This window comes from Solanum verrucosum, unplaced genomic scaffold (assembly GCF_900185275.1).
Source record: "Solanum verrucosum unplaced genomic scaffold, falcon-dt-bn FXZP01000049.1, whole genome shotgun sequence".
Lineage (NCBI taxonomy): Eukaryota > Viridiplantae > Streptophyta > Magnoliopsida > Solanales > Solanaceae > Solanum > Solanum verrucosum.
The window spans coordinates 918,351-943,235 of record NW_026020221.1 but is presented as its reverse complement, the minus strand read 5'-3'; the positions used below and the strand labels follow the sequence as shown (position 1 = coordinate 943,235).

Here is a 24,885-nt window from a genome sequence, read left to right as displayed (position 1 = left end):
AAGATCCTTGTCAACCTCAAACTCATCAGTTTTCTCAAACTTATTTTTTGGAACACCACGTCGTTTTGTTTATACGTGGTTCGATGAATATCGTGATTGGTTGGAATACAGTATTAGTGTGGATGTTGCTTATTATTTACATTGTTATTTAATTTTTAAAGTTGCACCTACTCATCAGTAAAAACAAATATCTGGTGCACTCACTTTGTTAAAAATATAAATTATAGCCTCTTTTAAAGTTTGAACACTCTTGACGAAATTTCTGGTTTCGCCACTGCGACTGATTGTGAAAAAAATTCTTTATTACCGATAGTGATGGAGGTAGAATTTCAATCAAGGGATTCAAAAAATAACATATGTAGAAATTTTGAAATTTCTTGTACTCATAAAATTAATATCCCATTTTAATATATTCACACTACTAGCTTAAAGTCCAATAAAAAATAAAATAAAACTGACACACATTAATATAATCTATTTAATCAACATGCACATCATAATTTTGCATTTTTAATGCTTGAGAGTTCGATTCCTAATTTTTAACAAAAACAAAATAAAATAAGAAAAACCCATAGGCTGATTAATTAAGATTTGCGCAGCCGTAAGCACACTAGTGGATTTTAGTTCTTCCTATCTCACACAACTCAATTCCTAGATTTCAACTCTTATTAAAATACGGATTCATGACCTCATGTAACGATCCGAACCGTCGTCAATTAGGAGAAACAAAATTCGGGGAATTCTGGACCACTGTCCCGCCACAGTAGGGTGGCGGTGCCAGGGCGGGGTAAGTTGGCGCCAAGGTGGGATAGGTGAGGCAGAACGTAAATTACGAGAAATCTTATTTTCTCCATCTTCCTAAAATACCTAAATAAGTCGTAAAACACCCTAGAAACCTCAGAAAAACTACTCTAAGCTTGGAAGGAAGGAGAAGAAGAATTCTAACGTGAGGATGGCAATATCTTGTGGATTCTTGGCCAAATTCACCGTTGCGGAGCCCTGAAAAAACTGGAATCGAAGTCAAAAACTTCATGCAACTTCTTGGCACCAAGGTAGGCTAGGTTTTATGAATTGTGTGATTATTAATCTGTGCTTATTGCGTAATATATTTAAATCAATGATAGGGTTTATGTGTAAACCTTCGGGCACCGAGTGAATTCCATGGCTAATCCCTAGAAATCAAGTATTTGGGTTATCCCTTGAGAAGAGAAATTGATGAATTGTTAGGGCTTCTAGAATTGCTAAGATGGATAGAATTGTTTCAAGAATAAGAATATGAAATCATGAATGAAACCAGATCTATAAATGTATGCTAGATCATAAATTGGAATGATTGAATTGAGGACTTATGATGGATTGTGATTAAACCCTAGAAAGAAGCCTTAGATGATGAACTGGGGCTAAGAATGGTCAATTTAATGTTTATATGATACGGTTGAGGAGTAGCCCATAGGTGATGGATTGATTCTATGATCGTGTGATGTATGTTTGTTCTTGTTTCATTATGATACGCGTATGTATATGAATGTTGTATTATTGATCACACTTATTGTAAATGATATGGATGAATTATGATGGCCATGAAATCAGGACTTAAATGTATGATCTTGAAGATATACTTTTGATTGTGATTGTGGTGTGTTGAATGGATCGGTTGCCACGTTCCGGCATAACTAACTTGGATCAGTTGCCACGTTCCGGCACAACTCTTGGATCAGTTGCCACATTTTAGCATAATTATGGGATCGGTTGCCACGTTCTGGCATAACTAACTTGGATCGGGTACCACGTTTCGGTATGCTAACTGTTTGGGCTTGAGTTCCATGAGAGGACCAATTATTTGATATAAAATGTGAAGTTTCTTGTTGTTCGTAAATGTTGATAATATTGTATATGCTGAAATATGTATGCATGTGATTATATCGTTGTATTGACATATATATGGTGTACTTAGTGGACACATGTTATGATGGTTTATATTTGATTGTTCGTTGTATTGAGCGAACTTGTTGGGTATAGTGGAATGGTAAAGTGTTCAAGGGGCGAGTGATGGATGGCAAGGGTTGTTCGTGTGTCGTAATAGCGAGAAGTAGGGGTAGTGTATGTGATGAAATAGGCTTAGGTGGATTTCACCTTGGGGAAAAAGATTGGGTTTAGTGGTAAGGAAGTTTGATGTAGTGTTCTATGTCACCATGGTTGAGTAATGTGACAAGGAAGTAAGGGTGCGAAGTGAGCGGTTAGTTGGAATGCTTGTGGGTGTATTTGGGGTTTCATTAATGTGTTAGAATGGTTAGGTGATGATCAAGAAATTGGTAAGTAGGTTGATTGAGAAGGTGGTTAGTAATCAGAGTACTGGTGTAAATTGGAGGTATTTTAAGAAGGGGTAAATGTGGAGAAGCGAGTGGTTTATTCCATGATCTTACTATTCGGTTTCTTATGTTATGTGGTGGGCGTCGGGTTGACCGATGATGCCTACCAGTATGTGTGTTTGTACTGATACTACTCTTGCTATGTCTTTTTGACATAGTCTGGATGCAGGTTGGTGATGTTTCATTAGGTGAAGACAAAGAAATCATCTAGCAGCTTCTATTATTCCTTCCGCATGATGGGAGCTGTGTCTTTTATTTGTTTGTCCAGTTGTACTCTTAGTAGCTCTTGTACCGGTTTAGACTAGATCTATGGGAGTTGTTAGTTACTTTACAAGTGTTAATCAAAGGAGTATCTAAAGTTCTCATTTATAAAATCATGTTATTTTATGTATCTCTATTCTCTTAAATTTTCCGCATGTTTAAACTATTGGGATATGAGGGTTCTCCTACTTAGGTGTTAGAATGGGTACGCGCACGGCTCGATGGGTTGGGTCGTGACACCTCAAGTCAAGGGTTCATGAGCTTTACTATTATACCACACAATAGTCATGGACGGAGCTAGAACACCCCTTAGAAATTCTATATGAACTTAATAGTTTTAGTTCAAACCCTATATTTATCTATAAAAAACTCCTCTAATATGTACCAAAATATTAATTTCGAACCAAACAACTTAAAACACACACAAAAGAAATTGCAGATGAAATCGCGACGTCTTTCGGGGAAGTAAAGGAGAGAATATCACAAACACATCCTTCTGGTAGCAATAGGAAATAGGCCATTATTGGAAAACTGATTTTTGAAGTTTTGTGATTTTTTTGTTTATTTAAAGCAAACTGAGAGAAGTTTGTTGGAGAGTTGTTACACTTCATATGTCTTAGCGGTTAAGTATTTGTTAATCTATATTTTTCTTGAAAAAAAAAATAGGAGGAAATTCATATTATAATATATCGAAATGAAAAAGACTGGCGATATTTATTACTTCCTCCATTTCAAATTAATTGAATTGTTGAGGTGTTTCACACCCTTTAAGAAAAGAAGATTAAGACATAAATTAGGCATAACATTTCATTTTTACCCTTATTAATTATTGTCAAATTTATGATTAAAATAATTAAACATTAATTAATAACTAATTCCAATACTAACTAATGAAGAGTAAAATTGAAAGAACGTTTTAAAAGTAACCTTGAAAATTGAACAATTAAGTTAATTTGAAAAATAAAAAATGTCTCAACAATTCAATTAATTTGAAATGGAGGGAGTATTGTTTTGTTTATTTTTATTTGTCCAATATGAATATAATAAAACAAAAAGGACATATGATTTAGAATTGATATATACCTCTACTATTACACAAATAGCCTAGATATACCCTTTTGGCCTAAATATTTTGTTTCCAAAAAAAATAAATTAAAGAATTGATATCTTAATTAAAACAAATTAGGTGTCTTGAAACAAACCCGATTTCCAATACAAGCACTGATATATATTGTTATCACTAAATACAAGTTACAACGTATAATACACACAACAAAGTAATAACACACTAATTACGAATAGATTAACATAGAAGAAGGTAACTAGAAAGGGATGAGATACTAGAACAAAGAAAGGAAATGAGAGATAACGGAAAGCCAAAGCTTCTACATAATTTGCATTACCATTTTTCTAACTCCTAGTCCTTTTTTAACAAATGGTTATTGGGCCTGGATCCCAAATAAAAGCCTCTAATAGCCCATAGGCCCTTATGGAGTCAGCTTGGTTCACAACAATACTCCCGCCCTCAAAATGAACCTTGTCCTCAAGGTTCGAGTGGAGGCACCGTGACATTACAATAGCAAATCTGTCTAGGCTTAAAGGTGAGTCGAGAGCTACTGCTTTTGTGTTAGAGTGAAACCAAGAGTTTCTAACCTTAAGTAGTGATAAGTCAACTCCAGTGCCCTTTGCAGATTCTAAATTACCAAGATGAATAACACAAGCCACACCTCTTGTAATTACATTAGTGGTCGGGCCTTCATGTTCCACCGGTTTCTCTTCAATGCTTCTAAGGCCACTGTTAGTTAAAGCAGCAGTAGCAATTGAAACTAATTTCACCAATTCAACCGCAGTTAGCCACTTTGTGTGAACATATGCATACATAGCTCTTAAAATTCAAACTTCACGTCGCACTTCAATCTCTGTGCTTGTGCAATTGTGTTGTACATCTCTCTATTGTCCATCCAAAGGGTTAGCCATGGAAAAATCACAATACAATAGATATGATATCAAATTGATGAGCACTTTTAATGTCAATTGATGAAGATCATGTTTGTCGGCAGAAAGAGGCATGTTTCATTTAGATAGATTAGTTATTGCTTTAGAGATTTTCAAAAGGACACCATCCATGTCTTCAAGAATTGGTACATCAAAAGTACCTCCTTCAGGATCAAAGACTAAAATCATTTCCAAAGCAATTTGACCTCTAGAAATTTTCTTTGTTTGTCTAGCTATGACACAGGGATAAACTAGTGCAATTCCTTCTCTGTGAAATTTTTCAACTTCATGATATGGAGAACTGATTAATGAATCAGTAAAAAAGTCAGTTAATGGTCTGGTAAAATAGCAAGTCCAATAATTATGCATCGTTGGTGAGGAACCATCTTCAGCCAGAGAACTAGGAAAATCAGTTAATGACCGCAATGATTGTATGAAGCTAGCAAGACTTAGTGTAGGATGTGTCATTCTTCTACTCTCCAAACTTGTATCAAATTTCAAATTCATGCATTGAGAAGGGAAAGCAAACAGTCCCCTGGAGTTTTTCTCCCAATCCTTATTCCGAGTGTTCATTTTCAAGTGGGTGTAATTGTAATTAAATTGCAAAGAAACAATAACTGTCCCTGGAAGATTAGAAAGCAAATGGAAAAATACATACACCATCGTCGTCCTGGATCCCACACTTGAGTCATATAATTAACATACGCGATGAAGCAAAACATGTCAATAGATCCCAACAAAAGTAATGACTTAGTCTCATGCTCCGACTAAAAATCAAGAAGATACATGTCTTCAAAGGACACAAATTCAATTTGTTGTTTCGGAGAGCCAGAATCCAAAGAAATTGTCGTAACATACCTCTCAGACATATCTCTTTGGGGACTTTCATGAAACTGTTGGATTTCGCTAATATCAAGATCTATATCATCTTCATCCAACATTTCAATTTGATCATCTAATGGCTCCAAGGTGAATACATTGGGGAAGTTATTTAACATTTTGTCGAACATCTTGTGCGCATCAGTTTTGGTCAAATATTCAGATTTCTCATCAAAGTTCTGAGGCAACAACGAATTGGATATATCGCTCATTTGTGGATGCACATATGCAAGACATGATGAAAGTATATCTGGCTCACTGAAACCTGGCGAAATAGCCTCAAAAGGACTTGGGTACTTAGTCACAGTGGGCACCTGCCATAGATTGGCCAAAAGACCAACCTGCGATTTGAGATGTCATTTGCGGAAGCGAATTAACACTTTCGCAGTGAAGTGTTCCCAATCTACCAATTGTTTGTTCTGGAAAAGCCATTGGTACCACGTCAATGCTGCTCCGTCAAGATAAGACGAGGCGAGAGATAACTTGTGGTTTTCTGCAATTTCATAGAAGTCAAGTACTGTACAGCCTAGGAAATCCAAAACTCTGAATTCTCGCCACATAATCATTGAAATTCTAGTGTGCTAAGTTTACTCGTTGGAAGGTTTCCAACCAACTCGTGTAACATTGAACGAATTTCCCCGAGATCCTTCAACCAAGTACCCTTCATGACCTCAATTGAATCTTTAATTGTTCGAACTATTTGGTCCTCCATTGAAGACCTCTGGATGAAAGCACCAATGAAACAAACTCGATTTCCAATACAAATACTGATATATATTGTTATCACTAAATACAAGTTACAACGTATAATACACACAACAAAGTAATAACACACTAATTACGAATAGATTAACATAGAAGAAGGTAACTAGAAGGGGATGAGATACTAGAACAGAGAAGGAGATGAGAGATAACGGAAAGCCAAAGCTTCTACATAATTTGCATAACCGTTCTTCTAACTCCTAGTCCTTTTTTAACAAATGGTTATTGGGCCTGGATCCCAAATAAAAGCCTCTAATAGCCCATAGGGCCTTACGGAGTCAGCTTAGTTCACAACATGTCTTGACTCTGACATTTACCTCTTTCTTTAAAATTTTCCTCTAAAATCTTGAATATTGAAGAGAAAAATGGAATGTGATATTCCACTAATAACACTAAACATGAAATGGCTTATGATAATAATAATAAAAAATACATGTATTAGAAGTAGATAAAGCTGGAAACACCAGAAGAAAGATAGGATAATAATTGGGCTCAGTAGGAAATTATTCTATAAAATGCTGAAAATCATTGTCTTGGTAGTTGATAAGGAGTGGCAACCAAAATAAGGTCATCTTTCTGGCAGCAGTTACTCCAACCAATTCAGTCAAGTTCAAGTCTTTTGGCTCCATTCCATTAGGGAGTTTCCAATCGAAGTGATATAACAACTGTGCCAACGGCAAATAAACATTGGCTAAGCCAAATGATATCCCGGGACAAATCCTTCGCCCACCGCCAAAGGGAAGATACTCAAAATTGTTACCAATAAAGTCGACAGAGCACTGCTCAAATCTCTCTGGCTTAAAGCTTTCTGCGTCATCCCAATATTTCGGATCTCTTCCCAATGCCCAAACATTAACCATCCCTTTGGTCTTCACAGGAATAGTGCAGCCGTTTATATCCGTCTCTTCCCTACATTCTCTTGGGACTAAAAGTGGAACTGGTGGATGGAGTCTTAGAGTTTCTTTAATGACTAACTTCTTAGAGTTTCTTTAATGACTAACTTTAAGTGCTCCTCTACATCATTTTCATCGAATGTTTCTGTCTTTAAAGGCTTCTCGTACTTCTGCTTGAGCTTTGGCGAATACACTTGGGTTTTTCATCATTGGCACCATTGCCCACACAAGCATTGACGATGAAGTCTCTGTTCCCGCAGCAAACATGTCCTGCACATAGGAACAAAATGAGTTATTTATGGTGATTGATCTTATGTATAAACAAAAATGTAAAATATGTAATAGTACTTACAAAAATAATAGCTTTGATGTTGTCATTGGTGATCGGAAATTGAAGGCCTCCATCATTCATAAGTCTTATAAAGACATCAGTTAGATCTTCACCACCTAATGCACCATTAGTTTTCCCAATTGCAATGTTCTTCTTGTGCTCATTGATGGCATCTTCAACTACTACATCTACCTTATGATGAGCATCTTCAACAATGTTCTTCTTTTGGAAGAGTTAATTTGTGTGTTTGGTGATTCTTCAATGTTGTGTTACATATGCTCTTTTATAGGTTTCTAACAAAATGGAATGTGTAGAAATAGTGATATAATTTTCAACAAATATATATATTACAAAGCAGACTTTGTTGAAGTCAAAACAATTCAGCTCACTCAAAAACACATAATGATAAAAACAATTCAGCTCACCATAATAATGTAATATGCAAACAAAAGTTTTTTTTTTTGGATCAATTATTTTGATGCCAAAAATATTAATTTATATTATCACCAGGCTTGGGGGATGCCAAAATATGTTTATTGCCAGGCTGGGATTATTTTAATAAAAATATTATCTATTTTCTTGAGTCAATTCGTGTTTTATAGCCCAAGTCTAAGGGTGTCAAGTGGGACATGCCGGGGACTGGTGAACTGGGATGGGGGGACCGGGCCGGCACAATTATGGCGGACCCAGTTTTGGCTGAAATTGGAACTCTGCCGGGACATAATACCGAGTTCGCATCCCGACTCCGGTCCCACTTTTTTTAAAAAAAAAAATTTACCACTAGACAATGTCTAGTGGTCTTTTACTAAAAATAAATAGATATCAATAGGGATAAGTACAAGCAAGGGGAGCTAAGCCTTATCTTACCAATCCTAATGAAGTACTAATTTCTACAACCTTATAACAAGTATGAAAAAAATAAGAGCTAGAGAGAATTAAGTAATTTATGATAACCATAGAGTTTGTAATATACTTCATGATGATATTGAAAGTTAAGAGGGTGGGGGGGGGGGGGGGTGAATTAAAATTCCCTTCAGTCGACTTCCTACTCTGGTCAGTCGACTCACCTGCACGTTAGTAAAATAGATATGCAGTAATAATAACTTGCAGTAAGTAAATAACACAGAGTGTTTTTATATTGGTTTGGATCACTGATGTGGTGCCTAGTCCAGTCCCCTTGGTTTACAAGGGTGTTCTTAAAAGCTTGTTGAGAACTTGGGTGTTACAGAATCTTACGATTAAGAGCCTCGTCTGATATGCAAATCAGATCTTCTTCTTCGACACAATCTTTACCTGTATAACCTACACTCAGATCTTTCTTTCTCTTTTCTTTCAATTGTTCACTTAAGGGTGTACAAAGTTTTATGAAAGATTAAAGAAGATTACAATATAAGTTCAAGTGAAGTGCGTACTTCACTCTTAAGTCTGAGAGGGTATTTATATGAACAGACTTGTGCTCTTGTAAGGACAACCCAAGGGAGTTATAATTTAATCAAGGATTTAAGGATTCCCTTGATTGAGGCGATTTGCTGATTCATGTCCATATCATATATGTGCATGGTAAATCACATTCTTTCCTTTTTGATAGATATGACTCGATTATTTGCTTGGCTGGAGAATTCATCTTGATATTTCGCTTTGATCTGCTTTCCTTTCTTCTCTTGACAGCTTGGTTCTATTCTTGGCTTGCTTAATGATTTCTTGACCTGCCAGCAATTTATTTTGACTTTTGGCTTGATTGTTGATTTTCTCGATCTGATCCTATCAGTCACAATTTGCTTGATTGATCTGCTGTCAACTTTAAGTTGTCTTGTTAATGATTCTTAATTCCTTTGATTATGCCCTTCCTTTTCTGTAGTATTGGAAGGATCAGAACATATCTCATTCCATGTTTGTATTATCTCATCCCATATTTGTATTGTTCTACTTGAATCCTTTTCTTATTGGATCTCCATGCCTTCTTGATTTGCAGGCTGTTCGATTTCCTTCCCTTTTGACTTCCTGCGAGTAGATTATGAGTTAGCTTGTCATTATTCAGAATATCATAAGTTAACAATCTCCCCCATTTTGATAATGACAGCTATAACTAATACAGGTTTAATTTAACTTCCCTGTTGGATGTATCTTTGACCGACATCCTTGTGCTCCCCCTTTCTGTATGCTCCCCCTTTCTATATGTCGTGTCTAGATTTTCTCCCCCTTTGACATAATAAAAAAGGAAAACAAACAAAAGCAACAAACACGATAGGCAAAAGCAAATATACAAGCAGAGAGTATGGGGCGAGAAACCCCAAAATTATAGTCCAAAAGAAATGGAGATATAACTCCACAAACTGGTTGTCTTAAAAAACAGGCTTAACAATCACCAAGAAAGTATTTCAGAGAGGTCAGCATGCTCCTCATGCTTGTCAAAGTACAGAAATACCAAGACATTCTCGAAGGAAACAAAATCTTTCCTCAAGCAAAGGTTTTGTAAAAATATTGGCTAAGTGATTTTCAGAATCAACAAATTCAAGCACAAAATCACCATTTTCAACATGATCACGAATAAAATGATGCTTGATGTCTATATGTTTAGCCCTGGAATGATGCACAGTATATTTAAATAAACTAATAGCACTAGTATTATCACAAAAAATGGGTACTCCCTCAAAGGATAGATCATAGTCCAGGAGTTGATGCATCATCCAAAGTAGTTGAGTGCCACAACTTCCGACAACCAGATATTCAAATTCAATAGTTGAAAGGGCAACAGAGGTCTGTTTCTTACTATGCCAGGAAATAAGAGATTTTCCCAAAAACTGGCATGTTCCACTAGTGCTTTTTCTGCCATTTTTATCACCTGCAAAGTCAGCATCTCAATATCCAATCAAATCAAAAAAATTGAAAAAGGATACCATAACCCCATATCAGAGGTTCCAATGAGATATCGATTAATTCATTTCACAGAGGTGAGATGTGACTCCTTTGGAGCGGATTGGAATCGTGCACATTTGCAAACACTGAACATAATGTCGGGTCGACTTGTAGTGAGATATAATAATGACCCAATTATTCTTCGATAAAGTTTTTCATCAACTGTTTTTCCTGTTGTATCGAATTCGAGGCAGGTGGAGGGACTCATGGGAGTGCCAAATGATTTGCCTTTTTCCATTCTAAATTTTTTGATCAACTCTTTTGCATACTTTCCTTGATTTATAAAAATTCCTTTTTATGATTGCTTAATTTGAAGACCAAGAAAGAATGAGAGCTCGCCCATAAGACTCATTTTAAATTCTCCTTTCATAAGATTTGCAAAATCCTCACAAAGAAAAAGGTTAGAGCTTCCAAATATAATATCATCAACATAAATTTGAATAATAAGAATACAGGAATCAAATTTTTTTTAAAACAAGGTTGTATCAATTTTCCCTCTAAGAAAATCATTTTTTATCGAAAAAATGCTCAATCTTTCATATCAAGATTTTGGGGCTTGTTTTAGACCGTAAAGAGCTTTATAAAATTTGAAAACATAATCAGGATAGGAGGGATTTTCAAAACCAGGAGGTTGCTTAACGAAAACTTTTTCTTTAATGAATCCATTTTAAAAAGTATTTTTACCGTCCATTTGAAAAAGTTTGAAGTGATTGAAAGAAGCAAATGCTAGAAGAATTCGAATAGATTCCAACCTTGCTATAGGAGCAAAGGTTTCATCATAGTCAACTCCTTCTTGCTGAGAGTAACCTTGAGCTACTAACGTGGCTTTATTTCGGATAACTTTTCCGTTTTCATCCAATTTGTTGCGAAAAACCCACTTTGTTCCTATCATAGAACAGTTTTTAGGTCTTTCAGTAAGAGTCCATACCTGATTCTTTTCGAATTGATCAAGCTCTTCTTTCATTGCTTGAATCCAAGATTCATCTTCCATTGCTTTATTTATTCGTTTTGGTTCCATTTGAGGTATGAGAGCTAATGAAGCTTGTTTCTTGAGAGAGGATTTAGTCTGGATTTTATCATCTGGTTTTCCCAAAATGAAGTTTTCAGGATAGCTTGCATTGTGTCTCCATTCTCTGGGTACATTTGTTTTGTCAGCTGGAGCAGTCGACTCTACTTCTGCAGTAGTCGGCTCTTCAGTGATATTTTCTGTGGACATTTTAGAAATGACTTCTGCTGATTTGGATGATTCAATTTCATCCTCACCTGCTTCACTTTCCTGCATTCTTGGATTAGTGTCATCAAATACCACATGGACAGATTCTTCAACACTTAAATTTCTTTTATTAAAAACACGAAAGGCACTGCTAATGGGAGCATAACCTAGAAATATACCTTCGTCACTTCTAGGATCGAACTTACCAAGATTGTTCTTACCGTTATTGTGGATGAAACATTTGCATCCAAACAGATAGAAGTAGCTGATGTTTGGTTTCTTACCTCTCCATAGTTCATATGGAGTCTTCTTTAGTATAGGTCTGATAAGACACTTGTTAAGAATATGACAAGCAGTGCTTACAGCTTCTGCCCAAAAATGGTCAGGGAGATTTCGATCGAGTAGCATAGTTCTTGTTGTATCTTGTAAAGAACGATTTTTCCTTTCCACTACTTTGTTTTGCTGAGGTGGTCTAGGTGAAGAGAAATTTTGAGTGAACCCATTTTGAGCACAGAACTCTTCAAATGCCTTATTCTCAAATTCACCACCATGATCACTGTGAATAGTTGTAATAAAATAAACTACTTCTCTTTGAACTTTTCTACAAAATACTTCAAAATTAGCAAAAGCTTCATTTTTGTCAAAGAGAAAAATTACCCATGTAAACCTTGAGAAGTCATCAACAATTACAAAAGCATATCTTTTACCTCCAATACTTGTTGTTCGAGTAGGACCAAACAAATCCATATGAAGAAGCTGAAGAGGTTTAGATGTACTTACAATGTCTTTTACTTTAAATGATGAACGAGTCTGCTTACCTAATTGGCATGCGTCACAAATGTGATCTTTATCGAATTTTAGTTTTGGTAAGCCGATAACTAGTTCAAGTCTGGATAGTTTCTCAAGAGCGTGCATACTTGTGTGTCCAAGTTTTCGATGCCATAGCCAAGGGTCACTTGTGACTGCAGTAAGACAAGTAAGAGTAGGAAAAACAACATTATTTAAAATATATATATTATTTACTCGATCTCCAATAATAGTGAACTTTTTCTCAGAATGATTGATAATGCAGCTTGTTGTGTTGAAGGTAACCTGAAATCCAGCATCACATAATTGACTGATGCTAAAAAGGTTGTGCTTGAGTACTTCAACGAGATATACTCCAACCAATATAAAAACACTCTGTGTTATTATCAAGTACCCACATTCCCTTTTTGTAGGTTTTCTTAGATTGCTCCTCACTTGTTTCACCTAGTGCCATGAAACATAGATTGGCCATTTCATCATGATCATCGTCGGTTATTTCTCCTTGATCCCATGCTCCGAGACTCTTAGGGTCCTTATTTCTTTAATTGTTTCTTCTTCTCCGTTCTGGGCAGTTTTATTTGATGTATCCTGGTTTTCCACAGTAGTAGCAGCGATCATAATTTCTTTTGAAATCATTGTTCTTAAAGTCCTGTTAAGGTCTCTGTCCTCTTTGTCTAAGCATTTGTCTCACTCCTCGATTTATAAGAGCCATTTCTTCGTCTTGATTTTCATCGACTTTTTCTCCAATTTCAGATGTCTCTGCCGTAAATGCCACAGTTTTCTTTTTATCATCTTTATTATACCTGTTGATATGATTTTGTTCATAGGCCATCAAGTTGCCTCGAAGTTCATCATATGTCATTTTCTGCAGATCTCCATCTTCAAGAATGGCAGCATTAGTTTCCCAAGATTTGGGAAGACTTCTAACAAGTTTTCTAACTTGAAGTCCATTTGAATACACCATTCCAAGTGATTTGAGTTCGCAGACAATTTTACTGAATCTTGAGAACATAGTTTCTACATTTTCATCTTCGGCCATTTTGAACAATTCATATTCATTTACTAGTGAATTGATCTGAGCCTCCTTCACCTTGGTGGTTCCTTCATAAGTCACTTCTAGTTTGTCCCACATTTCTTTTGTAGTTTCACATGTTGATATCTTATCATATTCAGCTCCGCTCACTTCACAATACAGCAAACTTATAGCTCTAGCATTAGTTTGAATTACCTCTTGTTGTTTCTTAGTGATGTCAAATGATTCAGGATCAAATGGTTTTTCAATGCCATCTTTGTCAGTCATCCCAGGAATAGGCCTTGGGCCCTTTTTTATCACTAATCATGCTTGGTGATTATTTGAAGAGACAAAGATTTTGAATCTGTCTTTCCAGTGAAAGTAATGTTGTCCGTTGAAGTATGGTGGTCGGTGCGAAGAATGTCCATCTTGAAGTAGAGCACTAGGAATCTGATAGTGTGCCATTGGATCTTTGATCACATGTGGTTAAACATTTAAAAGGTGAGACCTACTCTGATACCAATTGAACGTGAAGAGGGTGGGGGGGGGGGTGAATTAAAATTCCCTTCAGTCGACTTCCTACTCTGGTCAGTCGACTCACCTGCACGTTAGTAAAACAAATATGCAGTAATAATAACTTGCAGTAAGTAAATAACACATAGTGTTTTTATACTGGTTTGGATCACTGATGTGGTGCCTAGTCCAGTCCCATTAGTTTACAAGGGTTTTCTTATAAGCTTGTTGAGAACTTGGGTGTTACAAAATGTTACGATTAAGAGACCCGTCTGATATGCAAATCAGATCTTCTTCTTCGACACAATCTCTACCTGTATAACCTACACTCAAATCTCTCTTTCTCTTTTCTTTTCAATTGTTCACTTAAGGGTGTACAAAGTTTTATGAAAGATAAAAGAAGATTAGAATATAAGTTCAAGTGAAGTGCGTACTTCACTCCTAAGTCTGAGAGGGTATTTATATGAACAGACTTGTGCTCTTGTAAGGACAACCCAAGGGAGTTATAATTTAATCAAGGATTTGAGGTATCCCTTGATTGAGGCAATTTGCTGATTCATGTCCATATTAGATATGTGCATGGTAAATCGCATTCTTCCCTTCTTGATAGATATAACTCGATTTTGTTCTTGGCTGGAGAATTCATCTTGACTTTTGGCTTTGATTTGCTTTCCTTTCTTCTCTTGACAGCTTGGTTCTATTCTTGGCTTGCTTAATGATTTCTTGACCTGCCAGCAATTTATCTTGACTTTTGGCATGATTGTTGATTTTCTCGATCTGATCCTATCAGTCACAATTTGCTTGATTGATCTGCTGTCAGCTTTAAGTTGTCTTGTTAATGATTCTTAATTCCTTTGATTATGCCTTTCCTTTTTTGTAGAGTTGAAAGGATCAGAACATATCTCATTCCCTGTTTGTATTATCTCATTCCATATTTGTATTGTTCTACTTGAATCCTTTTTCTTATTGGATCTCCATGCCTTCTTGATTTGCAGGCTGTTCGATTTCCTTCCTTTTTGATTTTCTGCGAGTAGATTATGAGTTAGTTTGTTATTCAGAATATCATAAGTTAACAGATATTACAAATGAGGATGCTTAAATAATGCAAAAATATGTCAATCAAGAAAAAGGTTGAGTTATCAGCCTCAAACTTTATATTACGAAAGCATGAATTAAAAAAGATTGATTACCCATCAAAAGTGACTTGAAGTATTTTTTCTTTTCTTCTTCTTCAAACCTATCAAACAACACTTGATAATTCATTCCTTCTTTATGGATTTAATGGATCTTGTTGAACCTATTGATACTGTCAAATGGTTCTGATTTGTCTGTCGCATCAGTAGATGCCTTGGAACAAACTCCTCAGTCATTTTACCGCCCCAACTATGTTGCCTTCCATGTGTCTTGTTTTTTTTCTTTTGTTGCTTCCACTTCTTTGTTGTCTAGGTGATATATCCCCTTCCTTAGTCACTCTATCAAAGCATATGTCAAGCATATTGTCTTCCTCATCTTCATCAAGAGAATCCTCGCCCAAATCAATTGTATTTGACACTAAGGCCCTTGACTCATTCTTATTTGCAACCACTTCTAAATGTGATGGGACGGGATGGAAAAATTAATTATTTTTTTTATAAAATCATTTAAATTACAGAAAATGGTCATATTTACCCTTGTACTCTCAGAAAAAAAATTATTTTTACTCATCGTCATACTTTTTTAATATAAAGAAAAGGGTCTGATATACCCTCAACTTTGTCATTTAGAGCTGATATGTCCCTCGTTATGATAGTGGCTCAAATTTACCCTTACTATTATTCAAATGATTCACATATCCCAATTAAAATTTCTGTTAATATAATTTTTCTATCTGATCCCACTAATCCTTTTCCTAATAATTATGAATTGTATATTACAATTACATTAAGCCTCAATAGATTGACCAATGAAATAATAATCCGAGAGGCTTCCATGGTTGATGAAGTTGTTGTTATCTGGATCCGATAATGCACCAATAAGAATAACTATATGGGATGAATTTATTGGGTTAGGTAGAAAAACTATATTGGGAGAAAATTTTAATTAGAATACAAATATATTCTATTGAAAAAACATTGTTTTAGAGGCAGACATATTTATTTAAATCAAACTACTCTTGGTCCTTTTTGTTCTCGTTTTAGACAAGAAATTATAATCCGAAAACTCTTGATCTTAGTCTAAGATTATTAACTAAGATCAAAAGAGGAGGAAGTTAGAGAAGAGAAGGAAGATTTTGGAAGACTTCTTCAATTGTTTTGAATTGTCATTTTATTTTTTTGGGTTTTGTTTTTGGTTGATACAAATGTACAAGATCATCTCCTATTATTACTAATATATTTATGAATATTTCTAGATACTACAAGAACTAAATTATTCTATTATTTTCTACAAATATTATGCGTAGAATATCTCCAAAAAAATTCTAATAATTTTATTTTCTACTCTAGAATATCTAGATATTTCTACAAGATGTTTATTATAAATACTATGCTAGACTACGTTTTGAAACTATGTTGCACAACCTAAGTTTTCGTGTTCCTGGTGTTTCTGACATTTTAATTGACAACAACTTATCGTTTCAATGATTCGGCTTATTAAAATATGATTAAATAGAAATTAAGCACGAACAAGATTATTTTAGGGATCTTTGTGTTCGATTAAACTGACCAAAACGGGGCTAATTGTCATGGATACATTCTTATTTGATATAAAACCTAAAACACTCGCAATCAAAGTGAAAAAAAAGAAATTTAAAAAGTTATAAATGCCATTAAGGTTGATAAGTAGTGGCAATCAAGTAAAGATCGTCCTTTCTAGCCGCAGACATTCCAGCCAATTCAGTCAAATCCAAGTCTTTTGGCTCCATTCCAGTAGGGAGCTTCCAATCAAAGTGACAAAGCAATTGAGCCAACGGCAAATAAACATTCGCTAAACCAAATGATATGCCGGGACAAATCCTTCTCCCACCACCAAAGGGAAGATACTCAAAATTGTTACCAATAAAATCTATAGAGCACTGCTCAAATCTCTCTGGTTTAAAGCATTCTACATCATCCCAATATTTCGGATCTCTTCCCAATGCCCAAACATTAACCATGACTTTGGTCTTCACAGGGATAGTGTAGCCATTTATTTCAGTTTCTTCTCTACATTCTCTCGGGACCAATAGTGGAATCGGTGCATGAAGTCTCATTGTTTCTTTAATGACTAACTTTAAGTATTTAAGCTCTTCCACATCATTTTCATCAAACGTTACTTTGTTTCTAAAGGCTTCTCGCACTTCTGCTTGAGCTTTGGCTAATACACTTGGATTTTTCAACATTTCAACCATAGCCCATACAGTTGTTGTTGATGAAGTTTCTGTTCCAGCTGCAAACATGTCCTGCAATTTATGGCCAAGTTACAATTTTTTTTTCTGCTATGGATAAATATGTAAAATAATTGTAGTATTCGATACTTACAATAATAATAGCTTTGATATTGTCGTTGTTGATTGGAAATTGAAGACTTTTATCAGTCATAAGTTTTAGAAGGACATCAATTAGATTTTCACCCCCTAATGCATGATCATCACTCTTGCAAGTTGCAAAGTTCTTCTTGTGCTCGTTGATGACATCCTCAACAATTGCATCTACCTTACGATGGACATTTAGAAGTTTTCGCTTGGCTCTACCAAAAACATGAAGAAACTTGTATGAAGGGAAGATGTCAGCCACATCAAAGCCTTCTGCTAACCTTATTACTTCTCTAATTAGCTTTATAAACATGTCTTGCTCCTTTGGTAGTTGCCCAAATGCTGATCTACATGTCATGGAGCTTGTGAACCAAATGATTCTTTCTGTAAAATTAACTAGCTCACCAGAAGAAGAAGATGATTGGATAGAGTCAATGAGACGAACAACTTCATCACACCTGATCGAGCTAAATGATCGGACACTCTTTGCACTCAGTAATTCCATGACACAAATTTTACGCATTTGTTTCCAATATTCACCTGTTAATATAGAAATTATCACGTGTCATGAAAAATCTAACAAAATAAATCTTGGATGACAATAAATAAGACAATGAAGAAAAATATATATCAAAAGAGACATTACAATGTAACATGATAATTTGGTCAATTAATAATCAACATATGATCAATTTAGGTTTAATTTCTCCTCTAAACAAGACTCTTTTAAGGACTATGGATGTCATAAATTGAGAAGGTGTGAAAGATATATATAAATGTGGGAAGGTTTTTAAGTTCAAAATTGAAATACGAAAAATGTCCTTCACTAATTCTTTTTATTAAAAATATTTTTACTAATAATTTCAAATTAAATCGATAATGATAATTTAACTAGACCAAATACATGGTAATTAGATGTTGCACTTGCCATTTCCCACCTCTTAATGACTTTAATTGTTAACCCTTTAGCTTCTACCATTAAATACATTCATTCACAACCTTTTATGAACACAATTTCTCCCTTTATAATTTGGATAGAAAATGTTAGTTCACTACACTTTTGTGTTTCAGATAGTTTTGATGTAATTTTATTTATTGGCATTTTTTTTCTCTCTTTCATTGATATATTGCTATGATTTTTTTTCTTTCATTTTTTATGATATGATGACATGTGTATTTTGTTGTTTTCCACATTAATTAATTGATTTTATAATACAAATATTTTATCCATAACTTTCATTCTTTATTTTAATTTTTATAAATTTTCTTTTCATAATATTTTTTAAGTTTGTGTGATTCTTATAAATTAATAGAACATGTGATGTTGGATAAAGATTCTTATTGCACTGTCTAACTGATGTACACGTTTTTCGTCATTAATTTGTCATTTTATCATTTCAAGTGTGTTTTTTTATCTCCTTAGACATAATAAAGTATCGCAAGTTTTAGCATATCATATGCTGTTATTATTGTTTTAAGCAGAGATTTCATAACTTTTTAATATTTATTGAATGTTGTTCGAAAGATTTTAGGGTAATTTCTTTAAAAATCTTACCAGCCACACTAAAAATTTGAAGAAAAAAACTACTTAACTTTTTAGCAAATAAAAATGGTAAAACCTCTACAAATGCTATTTTACTAGACAACATCCTCTTAATTTATGTCTATATCTCAAATATCATATATATCTATACTATTCTAAGTAAAAAAATTTAAAGATAAAAAATTGAATTATCAAAATATCAATCAAAAGTTGAACGTCCTTTAACTTTTACTCTTTAAACATAAATTAATTCATTGAAAGATTGTAATGCATTTGAGTAATTCAAATAAAAATAAATACAAAATAGTAATTAGCTCTTTAAACACAAGAACTTAGCTAGAATGCTAGATAAACATAATTGGATCAATTAGAAGTTTGTTGATGCTTAGAGAGTTTCTTATACATATTATTGACAATGCTTGAAGTTTCAAGATTAATTTTTCAGATTTTCAGGTCAATTTTAAATTTAATTTTGTTGGCTATAAATACTACTCCGTCCAAGTCGATTTATTATTCAAACTAAACGATAATCATGTAACGAATTTATCCTTTCAGTACAAAGGAAATATTACTTCATATATTAATATATTACTATATATTATATGTTATATATTAGAAAGCTTATTTTAAAGTACTAAACTTCATTATATTAGCCTTTAATTGAAAATAATTTACTGAAGTATTGTTTTCAAATGAATATCTTCTAAAATTCTCATGCAATCTTTGCATCTTAGCTTCTAAAGCTGACATTTATTTATAGTACTTGAAATAAACGTGTTATAACACTTTTATTCATAAATAGAGTTTTTCTAAAGCTATTTAATATAATATAATTTACTCTTACCAAATTTCTTATGTCATAAGGACGAACTTGGTAGAACACAATAAAATAAAGATACTACCTAGGGGCTATTATCAACACATGTAAAACCAATTATTAGAAATATTTTGTGAAAATATTAGGCAAACGCCTTACACTCACCGTAGGGGCTAAAGGCAATGTCGCATCTATCATAACAGATAATGTCCATGGCCAAGAGTTTAGGCCTAGATGCAAAAGCGATGTCATGAGTTTTTAGTACTTCTTTCGCCATATCAGGAGAAGTAACTACAACTGCAGAGACTTCACCGAGTTGAAGGTGCATGAGCGGTCCATATTTTTTGGCTAAATCTCTAAGAACGCGGTGTGGATGTCCACCAGCCAGGTGATGCATACTTCCTATAAAAGGAAGTTTCCATGGACCTGGAGGCAATTTTTTGGTTTGGCTATTTTTTGAGTACTTTTTCCATTTCCTTAACAAAAAGAGGAAACATATGAAAAGAAAAATGGAAATCAATTGCATTTTGGGATATTTGATTATTCAAACCTCAATTGAGTGTCCTATTTTATAAGCTTCTGGTTTGGCACCAAGTGGGATATGCAACAACCTAGTGGCATATTTTGGTTATAATTTTTATAAATAATATTTGATTTTTTGAATGTTTTTTTTCTAAAGAAACATGAAACACGATTTAAATTTAAAATACAATTTAAATAGGAATATATATATATATATACAAAAAGTTTTGAAAAAGAAAAATATAGTGAAAACAAAATTTTGGGTGTTCTTCAAATATAATCTCAAATTGTATTTGTAAATTTCATGGTTAAATAATGATTTTCAAATAAAGTGAAAAAGAATCTGAGTAAAAGTGAAAAAAATTCCTGGCTAAATTCCAATTTTCTAAATATTATGATTTTTAAAAAAAAAATATAAATTTGACTCATAAATTTATATTTTATAAAAAAAATCCATTTTAAATTTTATAAGGAAAAAACTCATGTTCAACATAAAGAAATACTCGTACCATATGAAAAGAATACATAGTTAGTTACTAGAATTGTTGACTAGTACCATTGGCTGTTATGAATTAGAGACAAGAGTGAAATATTGCCTTTTTTAGAATTAAACAAAAGACGCTAGGCAAGTAGGCATTTGCTGACAAGTACAAAAACAAATGATGAATCTTCTTTTAAGTCATATTCAACATTTATTTCATCCACTTATGACAGCCAATGCCTAATTTGTGGAGTAGTTACCATGCATATTAAGAATTGGAGGAAGTTTGATAGTTTTCACAAAGATTTTTATGTTTAAAAAGAGAAATATAACTTGTACGTTCAAATAAAATGTCAACTTAAAATTAATCTGATTTTAATATCATGATTTCATATAACATATCCAGACAGGGTATCATAACATAAATGCAATTTTTACAATTTTTGAGTTCTTTTCTTTTAACAAACAAAAAAATAGAGGCTATCCCAATAAAGAGTTATTTTAAGTCTTATTATCCCAATTTGAAATAAAATTGTATTCCATTCATTTGGGTCTCTGTTTAACAACCACCTTTTGTTTTAATTTGCTCTTGAATTTTAAATTTAATTCATTATATCTCCATGTGCTCAAGGACTCACAATCTTACTAACTTCCAACTATTTCCTTGTTAGTGATGTGATATGTGAACAACTTTTTTGCACCAATGGCCAAAAATCCAAAAAGTGTATCCAACCCTCCAAAACAATTCAAATTTAAATTCAACTCCTGAGTTTATAAAATTACATTTTAACTCCTTTTCCCTTTTAAATACCTCTTAGCTTTCTTCATTTTTTACTACTCCTTCTGTTCAATTTTATATTACTTACTTTTCTTTTTAATTGATAAAAAAAAAAAACACATTTCAACTGTCACGCCCCGAACCTACTGGAACTACTCCTAACTCATCTTGAGCTAGGAGTTATGACTGCTCAAAATTGGCCAAAACTCACTGATTTCCCACATTTAACCAAATTTCCAGATTTTGAATTTTATTCCAAAAATGACTATTTCCAATTTCAAGCTTTTTCATAGTTATTTCAACTTACCGGATGTTACATCTACTGTATCGATTGTAAAGTGGATGCATCTCAAAGTAAAAATGTCAATATTGATCGTGTACCGATTGTGAAGTGGATTGAGTCTGAAGTTTTGCGAATGAACACCATAGAGAAAATTTGAAAGACCGAGGATCAAATCTTGATTTTTACCAATATATAGTGCAAAAAAAATAAAATAGAAAGATGTTAGGAAAATCAATGAGATCATAAGAGTGAAAACCAGAAAATGTACATGTGTGTTCCATGTTAGATGTGTAATCAATTAATTGTCTGAAATGATTGTAGCAATTTACTACCTTTGTCGGGGGCAGATCCACCCTATGTCATGGGGTGCTGACCGGCATTGTTTCGTTGAAAATTTTTAGTATTATATATATATATATATATATATATATATATAAAAGGGAAAAAATAAAAATTTCCTTACAAATAACATTAATGACATTACCTGAACAATTGAGCCTCTTGGCTCGTTGGTTTGCAGCGTGAAATGAATGGTTATTCACCTGGCGTGGCCCAAGACTGAGCCATAGTGAGGCCGAATTGTCTTTTATTTTTGAGACATTTTCAGATTTTTTTTTAATATTATAGGGATTTGAACCTCCAACCTCCTATTTATAGTCAAATTAAGCTAAAATAATCCAATTGCACTAGAATATTTAGTACTTAATATTATCTCCAATGAGTCTATTATAAATACATTTCAAAATATGAAAACTCGTCGAGGAAAGTTTAGTAGCTTATTTGACTTACATTTTATTAGTACGTTTTAAATGGTTTTTATTAATATAATATTATTATATCAATTATTTATTATTTATTATTTATTAATTTTTAAATATCGACACTGCTTACGAAAAATTATGCGTACACCATTGTACCTTTGTTGGCACCATTGATAGTAGTGATTGTGTTAATCTCATAAAGCTATTTTGATGTGTTTCACAAGAATCTCTTATGGTAACTAATTGGTTCTTAATGTTACTTGTAGTAAGGGTGGCAAAATCAAATTCAACCCGACCGATATATTTAGGTTTGGTTGGTTATTGACCCGCTCATTTGTTAGTTCAACTCATTTCAAAATTCAACCCATTAAAAACTGGGTTGATAGGTAACCTAAATTGATTTTTGAGAAATCTTGTCAAAATATTTTTAATTTTTTTTGTATGTTATATTTAGTTATAATAAAGTAAACAAAAAATTATTAAGTACTAAAAGTTAATAAAATAACAAATAAAACTATTAAAACTTAGTAAAATTTGGGCGGGTTGGGTTATGACCCGTTAGCAGGGCCGTAGCTAGAGCTATCCCAGAGTGTCCAACTGGACACCCTTTGTGCGAAAATTATGTTGTATATATATGCTAAATTCTACATTTAAAGTATATATTTATAAAGTTGGACACTGATGACAAAAGCTATGCCTTTGGTATAGTGATAATATGTGTCTATTTGAATGAAGAAGTTTCGGGTTTGATGCCCAAATAACACAATTTATTTGTTTTATTTTGACAGTCACACACCATTATTCTTAGATATCCTTAATAAAATTGTTTGTTAATAATCTGTTACCTAACCCATTTTGACCAGCCCAAATTTAACCCAACTCGCCCAATTACCACCCCTACTTGTAGCTAGGATTGGCGCCATGTCTTTCTCTTTACTGAGGATACTGTCACGAATCTCTGGACTGAAAGTACCGGTGAGAGTAATTGCACTATCGACATTTTTATGCAACATCACTTATCATTCATTGTATTTGATGTTATTTGTACATGGGGCTTGTCCACTCCACTTTTCTTTCCCCGTAGGCTGCAACCCCCTAAGTTGTGCGGTCTCTTCACTTTCGATGTTGCATTCATCTCGGATTATCTAATAATACACTACTTTTAGAAAAGCTGACCCGCATCGATTGACATTTTTTTAAGAATCCGAATAATATAGACATCCTCCACTTGCTTCCCTAAAGGAGTAGGAGGACAAATTGTGGAATGTTGGTTAGTGGAACTGTGGAAGAGAGAGTTACTTATGAATCTTGATTGGCTTCTCCAAATCTTCAATATTGCGAAAGAATGTATTTTGTTCCAACACAAAATCTACTGTGCAGAAATGGGGACCATATTCACCATCAAAGGTGGAACTAGGTGGGGGTTCGTGGATTCAGACGAATCAATAGTTTTTTCCGTAGACCTTGGATTTGTACTAAAAAATTAATAAATATATGTATATTAACTTATGAATCTCTAACGAAATTGATTGATGGTTCAATGGTAAGGAAGTGGTAAGGAAGAAACTGTGGAAATGCTTTACATGTTAGAGTTGTCGGTTCGAACCCCCCTCTTTTGGAAAAAAAAGAAGGAAATTTAGAGCCTCCAAACTCATAATGTGATCGGTTTCTAGCCCAAATACCCTGATTCGGGATGAGGAGTCATGTTCTTGTACTTATCTGTTAGAGGCCCCAAACTCTTAATGTGATCGGTAGCTGGCCCAAATACCCCTGATTCGGGATGAAGTGATGTTCTTGTACTTATCTGATTGTGCCTCGATTACTTCATCACGTACCCCCAACGACACACCTCTGGATTCTTCGCGCCATTTTCAACGAAAATACAAAAATTAAGGAAGACAATGCAAAAGTTAACCTTAAAGAACGAAAAATGCTTTGTAAAATCTGTTTCTCCTCCACTATAATTAGTTTTATCACCTTCCAACAATTTGTTAATGTTGGATAAATTGAATATATATATATGTTAGGGTACGATGATGAAAAATGACAATAAACAAAAAGGTAACCAACAGTGTGCTGTCAACAACTGAAGCAGAGTATCGGGCAGCAACAGTTGCAGCTCAATAAAGTACGTGGCTTATGCAGTTGATGCAGGATTTACAGCAACCAGTTGGGTACTCAGTTACCTTGTATTGTGACAATCAATCAGCGATTTGCTTGGCTGAAAATCTTGTTTCTGCAAGGACTAAGCACTTGCAA

General features: G+C 33.9%; 3 protein-coding genes across 4 annotated transcripts in view; all 3 read right to left on the bottom strand.

Annotated features, from left to right (window-relative positions):
* LOC125831646 (uncharacterized) overlaps window positions 1–24,885 on the bottom strand; it is an 831,707-nt gene that overhangs the window by 396,311 nt on the left and 410,511 nt on the right. The window lies entirely within an intron of this gene.
* Window positions 6,770–7,238, bottom strand: LOC125831014 (premnaspirodiene oxygenase-like). Its single transcript, XM_049510204.1, has one exon. It carries the CDS (start codon window positions 7,124–7,126, stop codon window positions 6,770–6,772), a length of 357 nt encoding a protein of 118 aa, XP_049366161.1. The 5' UTR covers window positions 7,127–7,238.
* LOC125831601 (cytochrome P450 71D6-like) lies at window positions 16,627–20,327 on the bottom strand. Its single transcript, XM_049510771.1, has 3 exons — window positions 19,967–20,327; window positions 17,449–17,981; window positions 16,627–17,369 (listed from the first exon to the last, which is right to left on the bottom strand). Exons 1-3 carry the CDS (start codon window positions 20,325–20,327, stop codon window positions 16,758–16,760), a joined length of 1,506 nt encoding a protein of 501 aa, XP_049366728.1. The 3' UTR covers window positions 16,627–16,757.

What these genes read in the sequence shown, in the direction of transcription:
- LOC125831014 (XM_049510204.1), bottom strand. Translation starts at nt 7,126, where the DNA reads ATGGTTAATGTTTGGGCATTGGGAAGAGATCCGAAATATTGGGATGAC.
- LOC125831601 (XM_049510771.1), bottom strand. Translation starts at nt 20,327, where the DNA reads ATGCAATTGATTTCCATTTTTCTTTTCATATGTTTCCTCTTTTTGTTA. An exon ending in CATTGCCTTTAGCCCCTACG is followed by an intron (nt 17,982 to 19,966) that starts GTGAGTGTAAGG and finishes CTATATTAACAG; the next exon opens with GTGAATATTGGAAACAAATG. An exon ending in ATATCAAAGCTATTATTATT is followed by an intron (nt 17,370 to 17,448) that starts GTAAGTATCGAA and finishes CATAAATTGCAG; the next exon opens with GACATGTTTGCAGCTGGAAC.